Consider the following 20,578-nt stretch of genomic DNA (forward strand, 5'->3'; position numbering starts at 1 on the left):
TCTCTGTCCTCGGGCCCGGGGACTTGCCAGTTCCGACACGCAAGCCCCTGAACACAGGGTTTCTTGAGGAGTCTTGGCCAAGGTTGGCCTCGGGATGGGCGACTCAGGAAGCCTCTGTCTGTGCCCTCAAGGAGACGGCTTCTCCAAGTCTCCATGAGAACCCAAGTCACTGAGGAGAGGCAGGGAGGGGAGCATGGTAGACAACAGGACGAAGAACACCCCATGAGAGTTTGCAGTAAGGGGCGGGGATGTAGAGCACTTGCCCAGCTTGGGCAGCCCTAGAACCGCCAAAGGGGGGAGGGAAGAGCAGAGTTTGTGATAAAAAATACGCAATGGGCAGCTGATTCCTTGAGGGCCAGCAGATGGTCTGATGGATCCTGGGACCAAGACAACAAAACAACACAAGGATGTTTGACCAAGAATCAAGGGACATCATCCCCAAGAATAACAGCACCGTAAACTCTGCCCCTGTAGTATCCAGATCCCAAGGCAGCATCTCAGAAGAGGGGACCAGGTTTGAGCTGACAAGTCCCAAGGACGGGCTCAGAGCTAGATTGAAGGCTCATCCAGACGCAGGTCAGCCCAGGGGCAGAAGCTGGGGGACCAGCAGTGCAAGCTCTGATGCCAAGGTCAGGTGACAAGTTCTGGGAGGAGGTGAGGAGACCTCCTTGTAGTTGAAGGTGTGAGTCTGGCTGGGGGCCCTCAAAAAGAAGGCTGGTCAAAGTCAGCCCAGGGGCTCTGAAGTCGGAGAGTCCAGGTCACTTCTGGGCTCAGCGGAAACCTTGAGGCCAGGAGATGATGTTGTTTCTTTTTAATTTGTAGGATTCTCAGCAAGTTAAGTCAAGAAATCAACAAGAACGAAGAGAGAAGGAGCATCTTCACACGCCGGTGAGTGGGGCACTCAGGTGGGGCTCGGGGTTGATCTAACCAACCCAAGAATTTTTGAACCCAAGTTGAACCCTCAAAGGAAGCCACAGAACTAGTTTTGTTCCACTGTTTGACCTGCAGGGATCCTTTAAGTCCTGGGGGTTTTGAAGAAGGTGCCCGAGGAGGGGAGGGGTCCCCTCTTCCTGCCCTACCCTGTCCTGGCATCTAGGACATCAGGGGGATGTCCCCCCAAGATGGCAGGCAGTCGCAAACTCCCAGCGGTTCCACCAATGTGGCTTTGGTGGTTTCCAGAATTGGGGGGCAGCAGAGCCCTGGTTGCCAGCAGGACACCCTCCCGGGCAGTGAGGCATGCTGTCCGCTGGGGGCTCATGGGCAGGGGGGCACTGAGGGAGGGGCGATCCTCAAGTTGCAGGACCCCTAATGCCATGCTCTTTGCCTTGCAGACCCCAAGTCCAGCGGTTTCCAGAAGAGACAGGTAAGGATGTTAGGGCTGAGAGACCATTGCTTTAGGAATGATAGATTCCTCAAGTCTTTTGTCCTCTGATTCCCAGGGCTCCTCGGGTGCCAGGGAGGTGACCCTACTCATTTGCCTAGTTTTTACCTAGAGAAAGCTTGGGTCTCAGAGGGCAGGAAAGATGGCATTCTGCAGGATGCCTGGATTAAGGCCACTGGGCTACTTGGCAGAGACAATGAGGGATTCTGGGAGCTCTGTGGGGCTGTTGGAAACACCCAGCCTTTGCCTGAGCACCTGCCCTGAGCCAGGTCCCCTGCTTCTGTAGATTCAAAGCAGTTTTCCACTGTTAAATTGCATGTAGTGTTGAAAGGCAGATTCCTGGGGCTGGGGATGTGGCTCAAGCGGTAGCGCGCTCGCCTGGCATGCGTGCGGCCCGGGTTCGATCCTCAGCACCACATACCAACAAAGATGTTGTGTCCGCCGAGAACTAAAAAAAAAAAATAATAATAATAAATAAAAAAAAAGAAAGGCAGATTCCTGGGCCCCACCTAGTCCTGCTGAACAGGAAGCCCTCGGGATAGGGTCCCAGAGGTCTGCATATTTTAAAACACTCTGAGATGACTTCTATGTACATGAAAGTTTGAGAGTCATTGTTACTTTCTGGTAGAGGGAGCTCCAACATAGAATTCCAGGGTGATAGTAAGTTGCTCTCATAGTCTGTTTTCTGTTACAATAACAAAAAACTTGAGGCTATGAGGTTTATAAAGGAAAAAAGGTTCATTTTGTTCATGGTCCTAGAGGGCCAAGAGCACAGTGCTGGCATTTGCTCAGCTTCTGGAGAGGCCTTCATGGCAGGTGTTCTCACCCAGTGGGACCCTTGAGAAAGTGAGGAGGTGGCACATGTGGAAGTGACCGAAACACCATGGGTAATCTTGCTCTATAGCAACTTGCTTTTGTGGTGACTAATCCAGTCCCATGAGACTCAAATCGCGCCTGTGAGACCTGGTCCTGTCTCAAGAGACCTAACCAATCTCTGCAGAAAGACCTCAATCCATTGGGAGGGCGGAGTCCCCAGTACTGAGGACCTCTTCCAGGCCCCACCCCCGCCCAACTCCACTGCGGGATCCCCTCAGCAGCCAGTGAGGCTAATGGCATCCAAACTGGTACAGAGGGAAGGACGCAGGCCTGGGGAGGGACCGCTGGTGGGGGAGCTGCTTTGACTTTCCCTCAAGATGGCTTCTTTGGTGCTGATGACGGTGTTGTCTCCTCCCACAGAAAGCCATGAAGAGGATGGGGGCTGGTCATCCTTCGTGAGTATGGCGGGGCTGTCCTCTGTAGTAAGAAGGAGAGGCAGTGCCCAGGGGGACAGCCTCTGATAAGGTGGTGGCTCCCCGGGGGCTCAGAGTGTGTGCTCTGCCCAGGGCCAAGTGGTGAACGGTTCGGCTTTGCAAGCCCTAGGTCCTGCCTCCTGCTCAGCCCTGCCACTGAAACACAAAGCAGCCACCCACAGTGTGCCACAGGCCAGCCTGGCTGGGTGCCAACAAAGCTCCAGTCACAAAAGCAGAAGGGGCTGGACCCAGTCCCCAGCAGGAGTTTGCCGACCACGCCGTCACTCACCGTTGTCTCGCCCACAGAAGTCCTTTCCCCGTCCCTGTCCCAATTCCATGGTTTCCTTCCTAGAACTCGAGGCTATAGTGATGTTCCTTGTGGTCTTACGTCCCCCTTGGTGGCCCAGAGAGAAAGGGATTTCAGAGTAGATCATCAGCCCTGAAGAGTCCTCCCCACTGCAGCTGACTTTTACATTTGAGGGGTCACAGTGGCCCCTTTCAGGATCTGAAGGGCTCTGTGCATCCCCTCCCCACCAACCACACCCAGCGACCACAAAGCCAGACTCAGCTCAGAACCCTGAAGGATCAAAGTCCAGTGTGTCCAAGGAGCAGTTCAGGAGCCACAGAGCCCCCTGGGGTGCGCCTTGTGTAGCGCTCATGGTCAGTTAGGGGCAGCCCTGGGCCAGGCCGCCTGACCCCGCGTTGAACCATCTTTCTGGTAAGCGCCACCTCTGGGGCCAGCAGAGAGCAGTGCCCGCTGCCCTGCCTTGATGGGGCTCCTGTAAATGAAAACATTACATTTGGTCTTTCTATGGGAAAACAAAGAGACACAACAGATTTATTTGGTACAGAAGGGAAAATAAGGCTAGAGCTTCCAAAACAAAAACTGTCTGTGTTTTTGTGGAGAAGCAGTCTGCCTCACACTCCTGCACTCAGCCTGAGGCAGCTGTTCCCACGTCTCTGTAAACCCTGGATTTCCAGTCGCTGGTGGCTATAAAACTCCATAGCTCTGTTAGTGCCCTGCTCTGCTTGGGGACTACAGGGACATAGGCAGAGATGAAGAGCCCAACCACGTGAGCATACACACAGCAGAATAAGGTCACCAACAAAACACATTAAGGGCCAAACGGGTGGGAGAAAATCATGGTTCTAGAAACAGAAGGAGGAGTGCCTTGGAGACAGGCTCCTGGGGCTGTGGAAGGTCAGGAGCCACGGTCTGAGGTGGACAGGCTGAGGGGGGTGTGTTGAGGTCCTCGGAGGCAGAGGCTGGAGAGGGGCCACCTGTCCATGGCTGGGCCATTGTTCTAAAGTCCTGTCCTTCAAAGGTGTGGTCCACGGCTTGCAGTTTCAGAGACAGGGACGGGGAAGCTTAGGAAGGTGTTCGACCCTCGCTTTGCCTTCTTAGTCACTGTTTTTTGAAAAATACTCCTCAGCTGGGAAGGCACAAGGAATCTTCCCCAAGTCTCCACTGAAGCTGTGGGGACCTATAAGGGACCCATAGACAGGGTCCTCCCCTTACTGCTGCTTCTTCCCCTGTGGCCCTCCTCCTGGAGCCCTGGAGCATGTTCATTCACCAGCTTAGCTTTGCTGTGACAGCCATGAGCTGCTTGTCCCTTGGTGGCTGAGGTGCCACCGCTGCTGGGAAATCATTGCCATGACCCTCTGGTGTCATGGACGCCTGTGAAGGCCATCACACAGTACCACGGACTTCCTATCCCTGAGGCCCGCAAAGAAGCAAAAATAAATTACAATTAGATCATGGAAATGGTGGAAATTCTTTTCCAAGAGGGCAGCTCTGACTTCAGTGACCCACGTTGTGAAGGGCCGTCGTTTCTGTCCACGCAGCTCTCGGCAGGAGGAATGGCGCAGGCCGGCCGCCCTCCCTGACAGGTGGAGTCTGCCCTTGGGGACAGGCTGCTTTCCCTGTCCTCCACGGACCTGGCCTTCAGTGCTGCCATAGCTCATGATGAGCAGAGTTTCTTTGAGCCGAGGCACACTAAGAACAGGCGTGGACTAATGTGGCATGAATGATGTCCTGCGCCTTTGTCCTTTCTCTTGGTGCCTGGGGCAGAGACTGCATTTACCCAGGACGGAGCACACAGCCCTGTCCTTCTTCCTCCTTGGAACACGCAGGTGTAGGAACAATCACTCACCACCCAAGAGTCCAAAGGCGGTGTCTGAGGTCCCAGGTCCCTGACCTGCTGGCTCTGTGGCATTGCATGCCCCATTGTGAGGCCTGCAGAGAGCAGGCCCCGGGGGTCCTTGGGGTCCTTGGGGTCCTCTAGGTGCCCCAGGTCCTGCGGGTCCTGCGGGTCCTCCGTGCCCTCCGCGGCTGCTCTGAGCCTGCTCTACCTTGGCAGGAGGAGGACGACTATGAAAGCCCCAATGACGAGCCAGACGGGGAGGACGATGGGGACTACGAATCTCCCAATGAGGAGGAAGAAGAGGCACCAGTGGAGGACGATGCAGAGTACGAGCCACCGCCCTCCAATGATGAGGAAGCTCTGCAGAACTCCATCCTGCCTGCCAAGCCATTCCCCACCACCAACTCCATGTACATCGGTAAGCCCCCTGCAGCCCCCACCGGGCTCCCCACTGCTGCCTGGGCAGTCAGCGCCCCAGTTTTCCATGTAGCAGAAACCCCTGGGTGGTGGTACCAGCTCAGCTTCTCAACAACTGTGTAACTTTGGGTGAGCGTCTCCACCTCTCTGGGCTCGATTTCCTCATCTGTGAAGTAGGATAATAAGAGTATGGTCCACATTGGTTTGCCACGAGGATTGTTACCAGTGCAGGCAAATCATTGCCTATGCCGGCTGCCATCTGCATGAACAGCCACATAAGGGCATTTGGCAGTCATAACTTATTCTGAGTGTTACTCGTGCTTCTGGGCTATTTTTCTGTTCCTGCCATCTTTGGACCAAATCATAGTCATGGGGCACTGCTCAGGGCAGACGGTCAGAATCAACAGGAAGTTATTGAGCGGGGTTTGACGGCAACTTTAAGAACCTGTGGACAGTCTTTAAGAATTTGTATCACCTTCCTGCTCTGCCAGTCTCTTCTCCCTCATTCAGCAAAAGTGGTGGCTGTCCTACTGGGGGACAGAAGGTCCAGGTAGCATACAAGACTGTTCGATTTGGTGACAGGAGTTGGTGGCCAGCTCTGCCTTCTAAGGGACAAGATGAGCAAAAGGATGAGGCGGGAGAGAGAGATGGCTCAGAGCCTTTGTGAGGGAAAGGAAGGGGACAGAGCGCAGGGTCCTCCTTTGACCAACTTAGCCCTGACACACAGCTGTGGTGTGTGAGTGTGCACATGAGGGTGAGCATGTATGTGCACATACATGTGCGTATGTGTGTATGTGCCTGCACACGCGTGCCTGTGTGTGCAGGCAGAAGCTGTGTGTTGATGTTTTACAGTTCTCTCTGAAAACACTCCTGCCCAACACGGGCTGAGCTCATTCCAGAGAGGCCTTTTGTGCTGGGAACTTCTCTGCTGTTCCTGAAAAGTGACACGAGGTGTTTCCTTGTATAGGTGGGAATCAGGCTAGGACAGGGCCAGCTGGGGTGGAGCATGCCCGCCTGTAGCAGCCAGGCCAGGTATCCCTAGGGCTGGGGCTCTGGCTGGTGCAGGTGGCACTCTGAAGGTCAAGGAGCGGACACTCCCAAAGCCAGGGTCAGTGCCTTCCTGGAGAGCGGCCCTGAGGGTGGCTCACCTTGGCGGCATGCTCTCTCTCATGCGAATATTCTGGTTCTACAGACCGGCCCCCCGCAGGGAAAGCCCCTCAGCAGCCTCCTGTGCCCCCTCAGAGACCCATGGCTGCCCTTCCTCCTCTGCCAGCCACCAGCACGACCAGCCGGAACCACTCGGTAGGTCTCTCCCTTTCTTTTATGTCACTTTGTAGCTGCTCATTATTTCTTCTACCAGACAGAAAAAAAAAAAATGAAACATCTTTATCTAATCCTAATTGTGCAAGAAGAGATTCGTTTAGGCCGGGAAAAGGCTTACCCACATGCTCTGTGCTTCCTTGGGGAGTGAAATACTGGAGATTTTTATTGACACTGTCATGCTTATTGGCATTTTCTTTGTACCATAAACAGTATAAACTACTTATCTAATAAAAAGGCCCCCGTCCAATATGCACTGTGTTATTGTTTCCCACTATTTGAAATAGGTGGACCCTGTAAAGTGAACAGTAAGGGAACCCCATTAAGGCAAGGGCATTTATTGGGGTCCATGGTGCCAGCTGGCCCCGCTGGCTCTTGCAAAAAGATGTGCGCCACCTGCTGGCCAGAGCCTGAAGTTCACAGGGCAGAAGCTTTCAAACCAGGAGACCTACAATACAATGAGCTGCGGGGGAAGCGGAGGGGGCACACTCCTCATTTGTCTTCAAGAATGCACTCTAGCTCTAGGGATCTGGTAAACCCCAAAATGGCCCTGAGAAGCTCAGACCAAGGAGTTAGTAGCTAGGAATATGCTCTCCTCACAAGTAACCTGAGCACATGCCAAAGTGCTAGGGAGACCCCAGGTTTTTTTTTAACCAAGGCTCAAAATTCAGGCCGCACCACAGTGGGGACCTTCCATCTGAGAACAGATGCATCCTCCTGCCCATGGGGTTCCACTTCAAAGGAGGCTCACAGGGCTGAATTGATTGACAAGCGCATTTTGCTTTTGAAATACGAAGCCCTGCAACTCTGCGGTGGGATGCAGAATTCCCTCAGTCAGTAAGACACAGGGGCCAGCAGTGTTCTGGATGCTGGGGACAAAGTATGAACAAGACCAAGTCCTGGCTTTCACCAAGTTCTCATTTGGGTCAGGGAGACAGAGAATACACAGCTAAGCAGATGTAGCAATGATGTGAGTGGTCACGTGTGGCTAGGGAGACAGAGGGTGGTGGTAGAGAGATGACATCGAGCTGGGAAGAACGAGCCAGCTGTGGGAAGAGCCGGAAAAAGAACATTCTAGGCAGAGGAGACCCAAGCACAGAGCTGCCCAAGAGGGCACAAACTTGAGAGTTTCCAAGAGCTGCAAGAACACCCTTAGGGTGGGGCCCCGCTGGAGAGAACCAGAACTGGGCCAGGTAGATGGGCCAGCGCCAGCTCAGGCAGGGCCGGTGGGTCACGATGCAGAGGCTGTGGATCTGGGCAGGGGCATGCCAGGTCTGGCCCCTGCATGGGAAACGCTTCCTAACTTTTGTATCTTTTTTATGCAGCCACTTCCCCCACCCCAGCCCAACCAGGAAGAGCCAAGCAGAAGCCGAAACCACAAAACTGCGAAGTGTGAGCACCCCAGCTGCCCTCTCCTGCCCACCAGCCCGCCCACCCCGGCCAGCGCCTCCTTTTCTTCCTGACCTCACCTTTCTCCTTCTAGTGCCCCCTCCTTCCATCGACAGAAGCACCAAACCACCCCTGGATCGCTCACTAGCTCCCTTTGACAGAGAGCCCATCATACCAGGTTGGTATGATGCATCTGATGCACCAGAACAGCAGTCCACATTTATAGAGTACTTGCTGTGTGCCTTTCATGTGTACCATCTCATTTAACCATGAGGAGGAGGCTGGGAAATCATCCTCATTTTTCAAAGGAGGAAACTGTGGTATAAAGATTGCTCAGCTACCAGGGGATGGGGTAGAACCAGGTGCCAGGTCAGCCCGACTGGGGAGCTCCCGCTCTCAGCGTCCATTGTGCCTGCTTCTCCGTGGGTGTGCACTGTGGCACACATCTCACTGTCCTCAGCTGAGATGCAGCAGGAAGCCCTGTAGGGCAGCACGGGAGATGGGCTAAGAGACAGGAGGTCTGGGAGGGCTATGGTCTCCCAACAGCTTGCTGGCCGGCAGGGTGTTACTTTCTCAGAGCACAGATCCTTATTTGTTTGGTGAGTGTTCTGTAAAGAGGAAGTACTCATAAAGCTCCAGGATGCCTGGATGTGTGCAACTCACACTGGCCCACTACTGTCTATTCCCCCAAAGATTTACACACAATATTCCAAGATCCCAGCTACCTCCACATTCAGCTATCCACAGCTCAATTCTAAAATTTAGCCACCATTTATCCACTACATACTATGGGACAAGTGCCTTACCTACCCCAAATAATTATCCTACACCTTTTCTAATCCTATGCCCACCCAACAAAGCAGGTGCATTATTATTTCCACTTCTCAGATGATGAAACTGATGGTCAGAGAGGTTGAGTGATGGCCTCAGATTGCATAAGGAGGTAGGAGATTTGCACCTTGTCCTTCTGACTTCAAAGTGGGGATCTTTCCCACCACATCCTACTGCAGTTGAGGACCTAGGGTCTTAACTTGCTGTAAATGAGTGGATCTGGGGAAGGAATCCTGAAACAGGACAGATAAGAACTCCAGAATCCCCGCCCCTCCAGCTCCTCCTTGGTGATGCTCTGAACAGGGCCTGCAGCCGTCACAGTCTCAGTCTCCTCCTCTGTTGGGCAAAAGGACTTTCTGTTCCTGGGTTTGAAGCTGCTGCTTCCCTGAATTGCATCTCAGCTGTAGTGCTGAGGTCCTCAAGACTGCGATGTCTATTGGGGTTTAGAGTTGACCGCTGGGCAGAGCTGCACAGATACCAAAATAGAAGACAGACTTGACTTTGAGTCCAATCCTGCTCATTTCCTTGAGCAGGGCATCAGAAGGGTGGGATTCTGACATCAGACCTTCACAACTCCCCACACCCATGACCCTTGTAAAGGATTCTTTTTTTTTTTTTTTTAACAGTTTGACCCTGGAGTTACTCTATTGTCTGTGATGTTTTGGAAGAACAAACCTTTTAAACTTCCAACATGACAGTCCCAACATGCCCAGAGAATATGCATAAATCTGAAATTTTTTTTTCAGGGAGGGGTACTGGGGATTGAATTCAAAGGCACTCAACCACTGAGCCACATCCCCAGCCCTATTTTGTGTTTTATTTAGAGATAGGGTCTCACTGAGTTGCTTAGCGCCTCCCTGTTGCTGAGGCTGGCTTTGAACTTGAGATCCTCCTGCTCAGCCTCCCAAGGCACTGGGATTATAGTCATGCACCACCGTGCCTGGCAAATCTGAAGATTTTTGACAAAGATAAATCAATTCAGGCTGAAGGATATAAATTCATTTCCTGGGAATTGCTTTATACTAGGAGTTCTACCCCAAATTAAGTATGGTAAATAATAAACATCTTTTATACCATGAAAATTCTCTTGCATTAGCCAGGGAGCTGTCCATCGTGAGATGGCACCCATCATGGGTCTGGCCTATCCTCAGTGCTTACAGAATGAATCATGTTATGGAGCTACGATCCCAGGAGATGGGGCCACCAGTCACCCTGGGTGCTGTGTCTGGTAGGGAAGGGAGGGAAAGAAAGAGCAGTCAGCTAGAATTTGTCAGCAGCTACCCATCGTGTCCCTGATCTTACATATAGGTTGTCATATGACACAGCAAACCTATGCAGACTTTGCCTGTCATCCTGTTTTACAGCTAGAGACATAGAGGCTCAACATGTTCAGTTAAACTTGTGCATTATTCAAGGTCCGTAGGATCGGTGCCAGACCTAGTGGACATTAACGAGTAATACTTGTATCACATTGACAACAAAGGGCCTGCCTCCTCTAGGGGACTCCAGATGGAATAAAACTTAAATTGCTTTGAGTAGCTTGGCAAAGCAGAATTCTCGGGTATACCTAGCAAACCTTCAGGAATGTAATTTCTTCTCAGAGAAAAGTAAAAAAGCAAACAAACAAAATAATAACAGCTCCCCAAGAGAACCTCCCGAAAACCTCTCTTCCAAGTGAAAAAACTAAGTGGTCACTTGATGCGATGTCAAGAGTACCCCAGAGCTGGAGGAGCATTAGCCCCTCCGTGGCCCGGGTTTATTTCAGATACGGGAATGAAACACTGTGCGAAGAACATTTCTGCCCATGACAGAGGCACAAAACCCCCTTTTGGTCATGGGTTATGTTGAGTAAAGTGTTGAAAAGAGGCACAGACCCACAGTCCCTATGTACACAGAGCTCTGTGTCCCTGGCAAGAGCCACTTACTCTCTCTGAGCCTATAAGGTTAGGGGCTCTGCAAGGGACCCATCCAAATCCAGAGTCTGGGCTTCTTCAATGCTTAACCCAGCCTGCCCGAGGGACTGGCATTCAACCAACTCCGCGTGTCATGCCCTCGTCCTGAGCCCTGCTTCTCTGTCCACAGGGAAGAAGCCTGCGTTTTCTGACAAGGTAAGCTGCCTCTCTGGTTTGATGGTTTCACTTTGGCTTTGTCCTTATTTGAGAAGTGCCTGGCACTCACCCATCTCCCTCCTGTCTTGCAGCCCTCGGCCCCGGCGGGAAGGTGAGAACTGTTGGCATCGAGGCTGGAGGTCAGGGGACTGGCTGCAGGGCCCTGCCCAGCTGTGACCTGCGTCTCACGTGCCTTTCTCTGAACTCGCCAGGATTCTCGGGGACCATTTACCCAAGATCCCAAAGCCTCCTTTACCACCAGCCACAGAGAGACATGAAAGAAGCGGTCCCTTGCCTGGGAAGAAGCCACCTGTGCCAAAGTAAGTGTCCCTTGTTGCCTGAGCTTGCCCTGTAGAGTGGACGGCATGGGCAGCCTGCCGTGGCCATCTCCCCGGGGCATGGAGCATCTCAGGCATTCCCGGGTGGGAGTGGGCACCTTGGGCTGTGGGGAATCTAGCTCAGGAACGAGTGGAGGGATGCTTGCTTGGGAGCACGGGGGAACTGTGTTGGGGGGAACTTGGGTGAGCAGAGCCACCCTGCCTATTTGTTTATCAGCACAGGTAGTAAAGAGAGCAGAGGGAGGTTTGCAGGTCAACATAAATGTCACGCTTATTGTCAGTCCACTCTAGTATTTCTAACTGTGCTGTGGAGTCATTTTTAACAAATGGCACAAATGTACCTGGGGTCCAGGCCAGCCCTGCTGCTTAGGAAAGACCCAGCTGATGAGGCTTCTATTTAGCTCATCTTTGCAGTTGGGATTCAAAACAATTGCCCTCGCTTGGCTGCTGTGAGGATTCAAAAGGACCAGGGCTGGGATATATGCCCAAAACAAAAACAAAAACAAACCAAAACAGGGCTGGGGGTGTGGCTCAGTGGTAGAGTGCTTGCCTAGCATGTGTGAGGCACTGGGTTCGATTCACAGCACCGCATAAAAATAAATAAAATAAAGGAAAAAATAGACAAACCAGAAAACAGAAACACACACACACACACACACACATACATACACCCATGCATGCACACACAAAAAAACAACCCTGAATTTAACAACATTGCAATGCATTATTGTTAAAAATAAAAATTGATGCAAAAAAATCATAATGACTGAAATATCAAAATGATCACTAAACACAGAATGAGCTCCCATGAGCTCAGCACACATGACACCCCATACCCAGGAGGTATTTGGCAAAGTGTTCTCCTCCACCCTTCCTCTCTAAGAGCAGGGACGCCCAGGCACATAGTCACCATGTGTGTGTGACAGGCTTGCTCATCCTGGCCAATACCAGGTCCCATTTGGAAAAGTTCCCAAATGGCCACATTTTCCAACTGTCTTCCCATTACTTGAAGGGTGGCTGGCTTAAAACATCAGCAAAGAAGAATATAACCTAAAATGTTTCCATTTGCTTGGAGAAACATCTACTCAGTGAAATTTAGTAGCTACTAAAGAGTAGACTGCTGACTAAACCTTTATATACATATACATAATTATTTGCTGCAGTAACTGCACCGAACAAGGCTTTGCCTGGCTTGCAAAGACAGCAGAGCATGGAGGAGCCCACCCTCTCCCCTCTCCTCCCCACCTCTCTGATGGGATTTGCAGCTGCCCGTTCCACCACGGCTCAGTGGGTTTGATGTCTCCTCCTGCGATTTAGGAAATTGCATTCTGAAGTAGACCCTTGGAAAGTCTGGCCGCTCACTTCTTTTCTTTACCCTCATTCATTTCAGGCATGGATGGGGACCAGACAGAAGAGAGAATGTGAGTACAAATGCTATTTTGTAAGTGCTTGGCACAGGGACAAGCAATGCAGGCTCTGTGGAGCTTGGGGCTTTATCTGCCCTTGGTCTTCCCTGAACTAGAGCAAGACCTGAGCATAATTCCTCTGTCTTTGGGGGCTAGGGCTTTTCTGCAGCCCATCCGTCTGTGATGCCCAGCTCCCGTCCTCTGAGCCCCACTCTCCCCCACCCCAGCTGGGCTCCTCACAGACCTGTAGCCAGTGGGTGATTAGTGGGGTGAAAGGGCAGGGATTGAGGGATGCCCAAGAGTCTGAGCATCACACAAAAATTCCCAATGCCTCTACTTTCCCTTCACCACCTCCATGACCTGGGGAACAGGGGAAGCAGTGTTACTGAATGCTCCAGGGTGACCAGCTGTTTGCTGGGAATTTCCCAGAATTAGAACTGAAAGTCCCATGTCCCAGAAACTTCCTCAGTCCCAGGCAAACCAGGATGATCAATAATTACCAGCTATGTTTAGGCTTTATATTTAATGATTCCATGAGGAATTATCCTTTCTCGTTGCATAAGAATTTCAGGCTTAGAAAGAGTAATACACTGGTTTCAAGTTGCACAGCTAATAAATAGTCAGGTTCTGAATCCAGGCCTGTCTGAGCCCTCTGAGGGCCGTCAGATGCTTGCCCCTGATCCAATGCTCGGCCAATGAGTCTACTGTTCCCATGGCTCTCTGCTCCATGCTGTGTTTGGTCAAATGAAGTGCAGAGGTGTTATGGCGACAGGCACCTCCATGGCACATGTGCTAGGGAGCATGCCTCCATGGAGTGACCTGTAGAGGGACGAGAGGTCTATGGGGGTCAAGGAGCCAATGTGGACTTCTTAAGGGAGGAGAGATTTGTGGCGGTCATTGGGTAAAAGGGAAAACACAGGTCAAGGAGCCAGATGGGACGCGGTAGCCACACTGTTGAAGAGCAACCGTGTCCTGGGGTGTGCGGAGCCTGTGTGTGTTTATTTGTGTAGTCCTTTTCCAGGACTCTGGGTGGCCCACTGGGACAAGCAATTCTAAATGTGGTCCTTGCCACATCTCAGTGTGTCGCAGACCAGCGATGGCAAACCCACTAAAGGGCATAGAGCCCAGAGCAGGGGATTGAATCCTCAGTACACTCCCAGGAAGGCATCATGGCAAAGTCACTTTGTCTCTTGGAACCTCATTTGTTATCTGAGGGGAAAAGAAAATAGCTCTTCTCTTGTCCAGTTCACAACGTGACCTTGAAGATAAAGATAACCAGGGCTGTAGATGCAACTCATAAGCCACACTGGGAAAAAGAAAGGTCTTACTGCTTTTAAAAAGAGTGGGCATCATAAAGCAGAGATAAAAAGAAGGCTGAGCCGGGCATGGTGGCACAAGCCTGTAATCCCAGCTATTAGGGAGGCTGAGGCAGGAGGATTGCAAGTTTGAGGCCAGCCTCAGTAATTTAGTGAGACCTTTATCTCTGAGCCTTGTGTCAGATAGATTTGGAATTGGATCTATTTCTGCAATCCATGGTAGATGAGGAATTCTTCTAAGCATCATGTTCCCATATATAAAACGAGGATGTTAAGTTCTCAGTAGGTCACCGGGGAATTGAATGAAATACTGTATATGCATCTTGGGGGCACATCACAGATATTATAAACATTATTATATCTTTGAGCCCTATTAGGAACCTCAGAGCTAATTCAAGCACAGTATATGAGGAAATTTCAAATTGGAGTGTCCTCAGGTGATTGTTTTTATTAGAAAATCATAAACCACTTATCAAATTCTACTATTATCCACAATATGTTTATTATGGGAAGCTATAACTAAGGAAAGAACCAGACACATTTATAGGGTTGAGAAATGCAGTTATCATTTTAGGAATTGTGTTCTGATGATAAGTTAATATCTTTAATTTTTTTTTTCTTTCCCTTTGCCAGGATGAAGATGATGGTAGGTTCAGAAAAGATTTCTTACCACTTCTATCTCATTCTCTCATTTTTCTGCTGAGGTGTTCCAATGGGATCATGTAGTCTGGGAGCTGGGAGCCCTGCAAAACCAATTATAACTGTTAAATTAATATGAAGTCAACATGTGTCAACTGGTATGCTACATAGCTATAGTAAAAGGAATTACTTGGTTGAGTTCCCAAGGAGACTTAAGCTCATGTGTAACAGTGCAGATTAACTAATTGTATAGTAAAATTAAAATTACATGTGTAGCTTGACAGAAAAATTTGTAATATTTACGTCCTGTAACACAGATGGGTAAAGGATCATAACTTGCAGGTGAATCGTATGCAATTTTGGCTTTTGCAAAGCAAAACAAAACTTGTGAATCATTTCTGAAATTTATAAGGTTTCTAATTGACCATTTTCAGCCAAGTTAGCACTTTAAAAATGAGTGGGGGAGAGGGGAGTGTATTATAGAGAATTATATAGAATAGCAGTACTTTTATAATGCATCCTTGGGTGGTAAATCATCTAGAAAAGATTTGAGGCTGGGGGTTCCCTCCTACCACTTTCCAATACATCTGAGCTTTGGGATTTTATATCAGCTGTTTTCAACTAGGGAGCATCTCTAGAATGTTCCAAGAAACTGGAGATTAATTTCCTCCTTCTCCCACAGTGCATCAAAGACCCTTGCCCCAGCCTGCACTGCTCTCTATGAGCTCCAACACCTTCCCCTCAAGATCCACCAAGCCAGCCCTCAAACACCCGCTCCTGACCTCTCACGGGCCTGGGACATTCTCAGAAAGGTCTGTGGCTGTGGTCATCAAATTCTCACTTAACGTCGCGTCTAGGGCCACCTGATGCTGAGGTAATGCAGGTGGCTGGAGGGGGAAAAAGCCTAGGGTGTCGGCATCTGAGCAACCCTTGGATCTAAGGAAACAAAACCAAGCTGAGCTTCCAGGACAAGACGCTAATCCTGCCCCTGCGAGTTCTGGGGGGGGGGAGCGCAGCACTGACTTCTCCCGGATTGTTCCAGATGGAAGGAACTTTTTGGCAGAAAATGGGGAATGTTTTGACTTTACAAGTTAAAAATATATATACAAACAAGCAGACGTTCAGAAACCCATTTAACTGCAGTCCTGGAGCTCCTCCTGAATCTTGGAGGAGACTGACAAGATGTGCCTTGCTCCTGGCACAGCCTCCCCCCACAGGCCTGTGTCCAGCGAGGCATGTCCAGTCCTGCCCAGGATCTGGCAAGATGCTTGACATCTTTTGCTTTCCCTGGGAGCCTCTCGTCCTCCTTTCCTGCGGTTTCTTGTCTTCTGGCTGGTTTTCTGTCGTTGCCACGTCCACCATTTTCTCCTGCTGCTCACCACCCAGGGCCCCAACCCCGACCTTCACTCCTGAGGAATGCCCCCCAGGAGAGGTGGTGGGCAGCAGACTTCTAAGGGCTTGGCTGTGGGTGGGGTGCCACTGCTCAGCACGGAGGAGCAGATCCTCCCTCCTCCCTCCAGTCCTGGAAAACACTGTCACTCCCTAATGTGGCCCTACCTGGCGCTCACATGGGCACAGACCTGCCCTCTGCCTGCAGACCTGCAGGCCCCAGGACTCCCAGAGGTCCCTCCGAGGTCCACCTTGGGACACTACCAAACTGTGTCAGCTAAGTCCCTTTCCTGTGCTCAGATCCCACGATTTCAAGGAGGAGAGGTGACAAGTCGTAAGACAGCAGGACTCGAGGACAGCCTGGTTTCCTTCTCCCAGTTCTCACTCTGGCCCCGTCCCAACTCACTTAAAATCCTTTCTTTTTCTGTCTCCACAGTAACAGCACTTTCCCACAGAGCGCCTCTCTGCCGCCGTACTTCTCTCAAGGTTGGTACCCGAGCCTTCGTGACCCCCTCCAGCCACCACATCTGTGGGACTAGATCCCCGTCTGGCTCACAGGCCTTCGGCAAAGGTTTTGTGGTTTCCCCAAAGCACCTGAGGTCCTCATCCAGGGTTTAGTTAGTGTCTGTGGGGCATCGAGGAACTGCTGGAGTGACAGGAGGCTACACGGTCTACCACACACACACACACACACCTACACACCACACACCGCACACACACACACACACCACAACACACACACACACACCACAACACACACACAACACACACCACACAAACCACACACACACGCACACCACACACCACACACACACATACACACACACACACACACACACACACACTCTTCACCAGGAAATCGGCCCCACTCCCTGATGTTCCCACAAAGATGCCCCTTTCCTTCCTGCTGTTTCCATACAGAGCTCAGAAGAGTTGCTGGCTTTCTCTGCAGTGTTAGGTTCCCATGGTGAATCTGCCCTTGGGGTGTGAGTTTCAGAGTCTGCGGGAGGCCCAGGGATAGATATTTCAAATGATACTGCTTCTAGTGTGTGTTCATAGTGTTCTTGAACTTTAACGTGCATACAAATCACCGGGGAGCAACCCAGGGACTCCAGTCCGGGGTCCTGCTCTCAGCAAATGCAAAATGGCCTTCTGCTCCCGAGGATCATGTACCCAGTGCTGAGTGGGAGGAGAGACCACAGGGTGCCAGCCAGGGCCTCTATGTAATCAAGTGATGTGATTCTCCTCCTGTCCTCCAGTCACCCAGGTCCCTTCCTTGCCCGGCCATGCCTGGAGGGCACCAACCCGACCTTCTTCAGCTTTTAACTTTTTATTATCGTCTTTGTATCATATTCTGATATGATTGCAGAGCAATATTTCCAGTCGACCAAATATCCTAACCTTTTTTCATTTATATGCAAAAGAAATAGTTTTAAGTAACTGTACCCCTGTGTCATCTTGCTATTACTTCATATGTTGTACTTTCTTTTTTCTTCTTTTATTTTTAAATATTTTTTTTAGTTGTAGATGGACTCAATATCTTTATTTAATTAATTTATTTTTATGTGGTGCTGAGGATCAAACCCAGGGCTCCACACATGTGAGGCCAGCACTCTACCACTGAGCCACGACCCCGATGTGCGCCCTGCTCAGCCTCTAGTGGCCTACTCCAGCCTCGCTGACATCTGCTTAGAAGACCAATTCTAGAACTTTCTGGGTTTTTTTTTTAAGAGAGAGAGAGGGAATTTTTTAATATTTATTTTTTAGTTTTCGGCGGACACAATATCTTTGTTTGTATGTGGTGTTGAGGATTGATCGCCGGGCATGCCAGGCGAGCGCGCTACCGCTTGAGCCACGTCCCCAGCCCTACTGTCTGGGGTTTTAATCCTTCAAATTTTGGACTAAAGTTGTATGTTCCTGCCTGCTCTGATGCTGGGTCCCCAGGCAGTGGGAATGTCTAGGTCTTGACCGCCCTCCTCACCACCCCAGCAGTAGGGTCAGTCTCCTCGAGTCCCCAGTTCCATAGCAGAGTGTGACAAGGTTGTAAATATTTATAAGTTTTCATACCTTGGGAGACACAGAGGTGGTGCTTTGCGGTTCTTCATGGTGTCGTGTATGTTTTGATAACAGCGATTACAGGCTCAGTATTTTATCTGGAGCTCAGAGGCCAGGAGCACATTAAAACAGTTTTATAACAGCCTGGCCTCCCTGTAGACCACTTCTTTCCTCTTACACTATAGAAGGCAGCTGGCCAGTCTAGGCTGGATGTGAATAAATTTCTTCTGTCCCCTGAAAAAACAAAAATCACCTGGGAATTCAGTAGGATTGGGTTAAGACCTGAGATGCTGTGTTTCTTTTTTTTTTTTTTTTTTTGAGAGAGTGAGAGAGGAGAGAGAGAGAGAGAGAGAGAGAGAGAGAGAGAGAGAGAGAGAATTTTTTTTTAATATTTATTTTTTAGTTCTCGGCGGACACAACATCTTTGTTGGTATGTGGTGCTGAGGATCAAACCCGGGCCGCACGCATGCCAGAGGAGTGCGCTACCGCTTGAGCCACATCCCCAGCCCCGAGATGCTGTGTTTCTAACAAGTTCCCACACAATTCGGATATTACTAGTCCACTCTGAAGTAGTAGCAAAAGCCAAAGTAGGACTAAATTGCATTTATTTTTATTCCTAAACAAGTGACTAGCACAAGGAACTCTTAAAATGCTTATTGAACGATGGAATCTCCAAAGACCACAAAGTTACAACTCTACCAAGTGGACTTCACCATATGCCAGGAAGCTGACTTAGTGTTAGTGAATTCCCTAATTTATTTTTTTAAGAAAATACGTCCTTTAATGTGAAAGTGCCCAATTTTTAAAAGTTGACTTATATTAAAAAAAAAAAAAAACATTGTGAAGTACAAACAGAAGACTTTTCTTCTTTTTTCTTGTTTTCCGTTTTTGGTGGTCATGGTCCATGCGCAGCAACACCAGTGTGGATTTTAAATAGGAGATTCCATTAGTAAGTTTGAATTGTAGCTCCACAGCAAACGTTCTTCTGGAGCACATCAACTGTATGCAGTTGTACACATCATTCCACATGTCAGATACCACTGCTGATGCCAGCAGCCCCTACTAACTTTTCCACGTTTTCTAAGCATTTGAGATTAGTGTCCTTATTCTATATGGCTTCCCATTCCCTGCCCTGTCTTAACTTTTCACAATCCCTCAAACTCACTGTTTTCAAACCTACATCTGTGTTATCTACCATCCCCTATAAGCATCTGGATTATAGACACTTCACTGATAGCAATAATACTAAGTACGTACTTAAGTGCATGCCACAGATTTCTTGTTTTGTGAGTTGGTGACATGGGGATTATTAATGCAAACAGTTAATTGGGGCAGATATTACCTAAGTCAAAATTGATCCCTTTTCTCCCAAGACTGCCAGGATACCTGTTCCTCCGTCTGTGGCTACTGCAACCCCAGGAAGGGAGAAGTCGATCATGCATTGTCAAAAGCCAGTTGCAATTCCCTTGAGAAGCCAGATATTAAGGGTGACGAGTGACTGTAATAAAGAGCATATGCGCTCGTGTGCTGTGAATTATGGCTTTCTGGTGCTGGCCAGTGGGTGCAGAAGCAGAGAGTAATTCCTCAACACTGAAACAGCCATGCGGAATACACTTTGGTTCTATTTTTCTCCTATACTGTTTGATCTCATCCACTCAGCAAGCATTATAAAAATATATAAGTTCTGGACCCAAAATGTGGGCCTGTTTAGGTGTTGGGATCCTGGAGAAGGAAGGCACTGGCAGCTCAGGGTCAGTCTTGTAATCATTTAGAAACAGGGAAGGGCACTTTAAATAATCCTGGTGACATAGCCCAGGACCCCTCAGCCCCTTCCCAGGTGACTCCCTTCCTCCTGGGTAGCAGAGCAGACACTGATTCCTGTGATTCAAAGGCCCCTGGGGGTTCTCACTGGTGCACAGTGACATTTGAGAACCACAGGTTGAAGTCTTGGCCCTGACACTGTCACACGATTTGCTTCAACTCTTTGAGCTCATTTCCTCCTGTGCAAAATGAGCATAATACCCACCTTTACTGCTGCTGGGTGGATTAAGAGTACTCACTCAAGATCTGGACAGAGGAGAGCTGGAAAGCATGGGTTGAATGAGCAAATGAGTGATGGGTGAATAGTTAAGAGAACACTCAGTTGTCCAATTCTTCTGTTTTTCATAGTTGTTCTGACACAGAGAGAACAGCCTTGCAACTCTAGTCCACACACACAGTCAAACCTTCCCTGAGATGAGGAGACACATACTCAGAAACTTTCAGGGGATCCTAAGCTAGGAAAAATGTCTTAGAGGAAGTGAGACACATGCACTGGGTACCTTGTAAGTTCCAGTGACGAGTTTCAGATCAACCAGGTGATCCTTCAGCTAAACCAGCAGTGAGCATATGTTGGTTCTGAGAGCTGAGAAATACTCTCAAGGTGATTTCACCGCATCTTGGGTAACAGATTTCTCTTTGTGAAGACAAGGAAAACATAATCATCATGCATTGGTGGATGAGAATCCATTGCATGTACTGATATCACCAGGGTCTCTGAAAGGTCTGTCTCTCGAA

The 20,578-nt window shown here is 49.8% G+C and overlaps 1 protein-coding gene across 1 annotated transcript in view; it reads left to right on the top strand.

Annotated features, from left to right (window-relative positions):
* Positions 1 to 20,578, top strand: part of LCP2 (lymphocyte cytosolic protein 2) — a 44,579-nt gene that overhangs the window by 17,645 nt on the left and 6,356 nt on the right. Inside the window, exons 4-17 of the mRNA XM_081269494.1 lie at positions 823 to 888; positions 1,332 to 1,363; positions 2,618 to 2,652; positions 5,031 to 5,232; positions 6,424 to 6,533; positions 7,877 to 7,943; positions 8,035 to 8,118; positions 10,854 to 10,879; positions 10,972 to 10,991; positions 11,092 to 11,199; positions 12,608 to 12,638; positions 14,573 to 14,585; positions 15,261 to 15,390; positions 16,404 to 16,453. Of these exons, the coding sequence (XP_081125620.1) occupies positions 823 to 888; positions 1,332 to 1,363; positions 2,618 to 2,652; positions 5,031 to 5,232; positions 6,424 to 6,533; positions 7,877 to 7,943; positions 8,035 to 8,118; positions 10,854 to 10,879; positions 10,972 to 10,991; positions 11,092 to 11,199; positions 12,608 to 12,638; positions 14,573 to 14,585; positions 15,261 to 15,390; positions 16,404 to 16,453 (974 nt within the window). The remainder of the gene's footprint in view (positions 1 to 822; positions 889 to 1,331; positions 1,364 to 2,617; positions 2,653 to 5,030; positions 5,233 to 6,423; positions 6,534 to 7,876; positions 7,944 to 8,034; positions 8,119 to 10,853; positions 10,880 to 10,971; positions 10,992 to 11,091; positions 11,200 to 12,607; positions 12,639 to 14,572; positions 14,586 to 15,260; positions 15,391 to 16,403; positions 16,454 to 20,578) is intronic.

The sequence above is a fragment of the Spermophilus citellus genome (genome assembly GCF_964194105.1).
Source record: "Spermophilus citellus genome assembly, chromosome: 1".
Classification (NCBI taxonomy): Eukaryota; Metazoa; Chordata; class Mammalia; order Rodentia; family Sciuridae; genus Spermophilus; species Spermophilus citellus.